Source organism: Glossina fuscipes, unplaced genomic scaffold (assembly GCF_014805625.2).
Source record: "Glossina fuscipes isolate IAEA_lab_2018 unplaced genomic scaffold, Yale_Gfus_2 43, whole genome shotgun sequence".
NCBI lineage: Eukaryota > Metazoa > Arthropoda > Insecta > Diptera > Glossinidae > Glossina > Glossina fuscipes.
Window position 1 is genome coordinate 3,056,525 of NW_023998427.1, and position 7,083 is coordinate 3,063,607.

Consider the following 7,083-nt stretch of genomic DNA (forward strand, 5'->3'; position numbering starts at 1 on the left):
GACTTTAGTCTTAGAATTTATTCTCTGGCTAAATTTATAAAAATTTATAATAATAATAATACAAAGAGCTGAAACAAAACAAGTAATATTCAATTTTTGAAAGGTAAACAAATCAATATTTATTCTTTGCGCTCCAATTGCCTCAATAATACCCCTAACCGGAAAAAACGTAAGTCAATATGGGTGGTTATGCACTATAACACATAACGCAAAATTAGTTGAACACACAATTTTGCTAAAGCATAATTATATGGTTGGAGTTTGATACATAAAAGTTAATGAAGTGCAAAATTATTTTTTCGTAAGGAAGGTCGAATGACGAGAGCCATACATAGTGCAAAACCAAATGGTTTTCAAGTTACGCCGTCGAAATGGGAGTTAATTGACTAAAAGTTACATAATCAATAGACTAATTTTCAACTTCATCCTGAGATTATTGAGATACGTGTTGATTTTTAAATATAATAATGGAGGTACACAATTTCAATTTACTGTTAATAATGTATACTTTTTATTCCGATAAAAATTTTTAACCGAATACGTTGAAAATGCGCTAGAATGGCAATCTCTGTCCACGAAAGCGGTGAAAACACGATCTGACAATCAAGATGGCGTCAGTTTTCACCACGAATATATTATAAGATTTACACTTGAAAATTTTTTCGATTTTATTTCGCAGAGTTTTAAAGAATATTTAGGTAATGTCGCAAAGATTTGCTCCTGGTCAACCAGGTCAATCTCCAGTGCCTGCACAACCGCGTTATCAACCGCCACCATCTCAAACTGCCAGCATGAGACCTTACGCAGCAGGCACAGGATTTCCGGTATGTTGTACGGCAAAGTGAGATAGTTATGATTAAATAGCGTCTAACAATTTTTGTTTTATCCAATCCAAATCAACAGCGTGGGTTTCCTTTACATCCCAGTACGCCACAACCAGTGGCTGGGAATACTAATCCTCCGGGTGGACCATCCTTACATCAACGTGCCTCTCAGCCAGGTTTCCAAAGTGGCTTAAGAGGCAGTGGTTCAGGAGGGGGCAGTAAACGTTCCGCGGAATCGCGTAATATAAGTAGTGCTCAAAACAAGGGTGATTTTGTGCCTGCCAAAAAGAAGAAAAAATTGGCTGACAAAATTTTGCCACAAAAAGTGCGAGATTTAGTACCGGAATCACAAGCTTACATGGACTTGCTGACATTCGAACGTAAATTAGATGCCACAATTATGAGAAAGCGTCTAGATATACAAGAAGCCTTAAAGCGCCCTATGAAACAGAAACGTAAATTACGTATATTTATATCGAATACGTTTTATCCAAGTAAAGAGCCTACCAACGAGGGCGATGAGGGTTCAGTAGCCTCTTGGGAACTACGTGTAGAAGGCCGATTATTAGAAGATGGCAAAGGCGATCCAAATACTAAGATTAAGCGTAAATTTTCTTCGTTTTTTAAATCTTTGGTTATAGAATTAGATAAGGAATTGTACGGCCCTGATAATCATTTGGTGGAATGGCACCGTACTCACACTACGCAAGAGACAGATGGTTTTCAAGTCAAAAGGCCAGGCGATCGCAATGTTCGTTGTACCATACTTTTACTATTAGATTATCAGCCTTTGCAATTTAAGCTGGATCCACGTTTGGCTCGCCTTCTGGGAGTGCATACTCAAACGCGCCCGGTTATTATTTCAGCTTTATGGCAGTACATTAAAACTCATAAGTTGCAAGATGCTCACGAACGCGAGTATATTAACTGCGATAAATATCTGGAGCAGATTTTTGGTTGTCAACGCATGAAATTTGCTGAAATACCGCAAAGGCTTAATCCTTTACTGCATCCGCCAGATCCGATCGTCATTAATCATTTCATAGAAAGTGGAGCTGAAAATAAGCAAACTGCTTGCTACGATATTGATGTTGAAGTTGATGATACGCTTAAAAATCAAATGAACAACTTTTTAATTAGCACTGCCAGTCAGCAAGAGATACAAGGTCTCGATGCCAAAATCCATGAGACCGTGGATACAATTAATCAAATGAAAACCAATCGAGAATTTTTCCTAAGTTTTGCAAAAGATCCGCAAACGTTTATACAACGTTGGATTGTTAGTCAGACCAGGGACCTAAAGGTAGATTTAAAAACAACTAAATTTTGCAAAGAAAAGTTAATCTAATCGTTTCACTAATTTCTTAGGCGATGACCGATGTAGCTGGTAATCCCGAAGAAGAACGGCGAGCTGAGTTTTATTATCAGCCTTGGACTCACGAGGCTGTCTCCCGTTATTTCTTCACAAAAGTCAATCAGAAACGAGCCGAACTGGAACAAGTTTTGGGTATACGTAGTGGTTAATATTATTCTAGTTTATGCGTCAAACTAGAACAAAAAACGTTTTTCCCTCACTATAATTTTCTCTTCTCTCACGCTTGTGCTAGAATTAAGATAATTTTGCTTTTTTAAGATGACGTTCATTTCTTAAACATTCGTATGTGACAAGCTACAAAACTAAACACTTACTAAAACTACTAAACTTATAATTTGACATTTGATTTCATTAGAAAATATCTGGAAGTATTAAAATAAAATTTAACGAATTAGTAATCATTCACATTAAATTATCAACTAAGTTATATAGAGAAAAATGGCATGATCAAAAGCCGCAAGTGGAATGTTTGTATCTATAATGAAATTTATTTCGTAATCATTTCAAATTGACGTAAATTAGTTTGTTAGAACGGGTTGGGTAATGTATATACAAAATATTTGTCAGATAAATATAGGTTATAAGTACTAAAAAAATTACCTCACTTTCAAATAGGGCATGCTTTTTAAAAAAAAACAAGTTTTGAAAAGAAGATTTGGATTCGAAGACATTTATGAAGTGTCTCCGAAAGGAAAGAAATGGCACAGCGAATATTTTGTGATAGAAATAATTGTTTTAAATCTACCCTAATGATAGAGCAATGGAATTGGAGAAACTGTTCGATATTAGAATTGCTTCCTTTTGTTTCACAAATTATCTCGCTTCATGGCCAATTTCTATTTTCGAAGTGAACGGTTTTAAGCCAACAGGAATGCGTACGTGCCGAGAAAAAATTTTCTTTCAAGGAAAACTGTTGCTACGGGTAATCAGTTATTAAAACGAAATATTCCAGAGAGACGACATGAAAATTTCGAAACAGTCAAAAAAATTAAAATCAAACTCGGCCTTTATATCTAATCGTACAACTTGTAGAAGGTTTTCTTGCAAAACATACATACAATCCGTCAATGTAAGCCATGTTCTTTAATAAACCCGTCAATTCTACCATTCGATCGGATTATAGATCACGCCTATAATTCCGATTAATGAAGATATAAAAAGCGATTTTCCTTAATTCACTCAATAGGTCCTGTAATAAGCGTAAAGAAATGCATATATCAGAAGACTAAAAGTTCTCTAAAGGCTTTAATAAGACAGCTTCTCACTACATAGAGAAAGGCTTTCCCTCCAGCAAACGCACTTCTGAGGTTTGATTAAAGGAACTCAATAAATTTTTGACTGCGAAGAGGCTGTCAGAGTCTTCCACCGCACTTCATTAGAATACAATGCAATTTCTTTTTACTTTTTGGAGTTCTCATTAAACAAGCGATTGCTTACACAATCCAATATGTATGGGTAGGTTCCTTTTTGCGCTTGCTCATTGCTTGGATCGCAAAATGGAAAATTGCCCCTTCTTGTATATCCTTCGACATGTTTCTGAAGTAGTTTGAAAAATATGCAAGCGTGCATGCACACAGAATCTGATTTTCCTATGTGAAAGCGAAATATTACTGAGTAAAATGTTTAACAAAATCACAAAATGCCTGAGGTTAAGAGAAGCTGAAGAATCAGAAAGCCTGTCTAAATATCTAAATTAAAAATTATAAAGTCATAGGCTTTTTATCATAACATAATTAAGAAAATTTAAATTTTTAATATTATACTGTTTGGCTTATTTTCACCTGACAAGGAATTTAGTAGAATAGAACTTGGAAACAATTCCCAACAATGTGTAGGAAGAAATGCTCCGTGTGATGAATCGCAAAATCGAATAAATGCTATATAAAAAGTTCATATATATATAACATATATTATCTTCCTCTTTTAACACTAGATTTACCTACCTTTTTTACATATTACATATGTTATTGAAATAGTCAATTTCACCCAGTTTAACTTAAGTGTAACGCGCTTTAGCGTCTCCTCACGCCCATTTTTTAATAAGATATTCTTAGTCGATCGAGGAATGTTCGTGCCAAATTTCAGGTCCCTATCATTCTTTTTGCGACTGTGACAATTCACAAAATTCATCGGTCACGAAAAATATACTAAAATCTTTACATCCATATTCAGATCAAACTTATCTATTCTTTAATTTGAAATTGCATACCACCGAAGAACAATTTACCTCTTTCAAAGATTCGTAAATATGCTACATGATCGGGCATTTTATATATGTACACCGAGCTTTTGTCTCTTTCAATGACAATGCTCTTGTTAATGAGGTTTTATAAATAAAGTATTGCTAAACTAAAATCATTTTTCGACACGTTACTGTCTAATCTAAGTCTAAATTATAAAGCAATTCATTTGCAAATATTCTCATTGAGTTTTGATTTGAGTTGATGGTACGAAATTGCAGTCGTAGATGCTAAGAGCCATCTAGTGGTAATATTAATTATTATTTATCGAATGCATTGGGCTAACAATTTCTTATTCACATACATTGTCGCAAAAAAGAAGCAGACCTACAATTGTGTTTATACGGCAACCGGCCCGTGTGGTATGTTTATTACTGAACTGACTTCCAAAACAGTTTCTGTAAAATAAGAAAATTTATAAACTTCCTAAAAATCAAAAATAAAGGACAATGTATTTACCTTCGTTAAGTACAATATTGGGTGTGGCATTTCTGGGCTATATTGGTCATTCCATGTGGACGGTGGCACAGCTGTTTACAAAATTGAAATGCACTGACGTGCCTTGTTATTACTCGTTCCTTGCGACTAAACCACGTATGCAGTTAGCCTTATTTATATCTACTACACCTAATCCAATATCGTCAGAAGTTACAAGTTTAGAAAGCCTCAGCAGTTTTGATTATTGGCATGAATTCAATAGAAAATACGAAATAAAATTGCCAGCTGCAACACGTCGTAATGGAAGTTTGTATATGCAAGTAGTACTAGCGGCCGAAGGCCAACCATTAGAATGGAAAACATTAAAACGCGATGGACCAACTATTATTCATAGCACACGTATTACTGACTATATGGAACCGCAGGCAGAGACGTTTAATTTATTGGGTGAGAATGGGGTAAGTAAACGAACAAAAGATGTCATTTATTGTGAAACTAAAGACTGAAACAACGAACTGTTCTTTTTAAATAGAAACAAAGTATTGCTGCCAAACCGGCCAGGAAAAAAAATACGTACAATAAACCAGTAACACATATTATGTCCGATGTTTACGTAGTTTTGCTAACTGATGATATATCGTTGAGTTCTAAGGATGTACCACCAGAAATGGCTAAATACATACACGTGAATCAATATAGACAGATTTTACCCATTATGAAGACAGACTTTTTTAATACGCGCCCTAAGGATTTGGTAAAAGTTTCTACAAATATGACAAGTTTTACCATAAATTATCATTATCAGCCTATTGGGACTGGAAAGTTGCGCTTCATGCTTCTTTTTGAACATTCTATTGCGATGATGCAGAATATGGGTATACCCAAAAAAGATATTGATGAAGTTAAATCAATGCTTTCGGGTACTAATTTGTATCTGCTGCTCGTCACTGTGTTTGTAGCAAGCGTACATGTACGTAGTCATTAATAGATAGACAGGCGGTGCTTGAATGCTTAAATTATTTTAATTTGCCTTTCAGTTGCTGTTCGATTTTCTTTCCTTTAAGAATGACATAATATTTTGGCGTAAGAAAAAGTCTTATGAAGGTTTGTCTACGCGAACAACATTATGGAGAGCTTTTTCCCAAATTGTCATATTTTTTTACTTGATGGATGAGAAAACTTCCTTGCTGGTTTTAGTGCCAGTGGGTTTGGGTGTTTTTATTGAATTATGGAAGTGCAAAAAGATACTTAAATTGGAATTTTATAATGGAGGATTACGTAGAAGGTCTTCAGCAGTGGGGCAAAACCCATCGAAATCCCTTGGCGCAGCTGAGCAAAAGACTGAAGAGTTTGATAAGCAGGGCATGCTATATCTTAGCTACTTACTTTATCCTCTATGCATAGCCGGTGCTGTTTACTCATTACTATATAAATCACATCGCAGTTGGTATTCATGGACTTTGAATTCTTTGGTAAACGGTGTTTATGCCTTTGGTTTTCTCTTCATGTTGCCGCAATTGTTTGTCAATTACAAATTGAAGTCAGTGGCCGCTTTACCCTGGCGTTCGTTTATGTACAAGGCATTCAATACATTTATAGATGATTTCTTTGCTATCATAATTACAATGCCAACGGCTCATCGTGTGGCATGTCTACGTGATGATATTGTCTTTCTTATTTATTTGTATCAACGTTGGTTGTATCCGGTCGATAAAAATCGCGTCGATTCCGGCCTAAGTATAACGGAATCTATAGATGATACAGAGACCGAGCGAGTAGAGAATATTGAAACTGATACAGATATGGAAAAGAAAACTAAGTAATTTTGAATTTCTAATGTAAGTTGTTTGTGGAAGAAATTTACATATCGTTTCGCCTCTATCTGATTTTCTTTTCAATTTTTTTTTCTTTTATCTGCGTTGAATAAATATTTCTATGCTCGATACATGTCTATAAAGAAAGATAAAGAAGTTTGCAACAAATTTATAGAAAGTTGTAAAGCCGATCATGTTTAACCGGCCATTGTAGAAATGATTTTTAGCATAATCGATCGGTTATTGTTTAAACCAACTAAGACTATATCATATATTATATATATATATATATATATATTTAATTTCCTAAACGACATATTTATTTAATATCTTAAACAATAATATTCCAATTGCAACGTTTAGAAGTGAAATACAAAAATCTATTTCAGTGT

At 34.7% G+C, this 7,083-nt stretch overlaps 2 protein-coding genes across 3 annotated transcripts in view; both read left to right on the forward strand.

Moving 5' to 3' along the window:
• The first annotated feature begins 588 nt into the window (after positions 1-588).
• On the forward strand, positions 589-2,795 carry LOC119637091 (brahma-associated protein of 60 kDa). The gene is made up of 3 exons (XM_038032913.1): positions 589-824; positions 904-2,127; positions 2,193-2,795. The coding sequence occupies exons 1-3, from the start codon at positions 702-704 to the stop codon at positions 2,346-2,348; spliced, it is 1,503 nt and encodes a 500-aa protein (XP_037888841.1). The 5' UTR covers positions 589-701; the 3' UTR covers positions 2,349-2,795.
• A 1,980-nt stretch (positions 2,796-4,775) lies between these two features.
• LOC119637103 (cleft lip and palate transmembrane protein 1-like protein) overlaps positions 4,776-7,083 on the forward strand; it is a 2,935-nt gene continuing 627 nt past the window's right edge. The window contains exons 1-3 of one of the 2 annotated variants that reach the window (XM_038032931.1): positions 4,776-5,335; positions 5,410-5,847; positions 5,915-6,715. In XM_038032931.1, coding sequence (XP_037888859.1) covers positions 4,889-5,335; positions 5,410-5,847; positions 5,915-6,700 — 1,671 coding nt within the window. In that variant the 5' untranslated portion in view covers positions 4,776-4,888 and the 3' untranslated portion in view covers positions 6,701-6,715. Of the gene's footprint in view, positions 5,336-5,409; positions 5,848-5,914; positions 7,059-7,083 lie in introns of those variants that run through there. The other variant, XM_038032929.1, reaches the window with a different exon arrangement.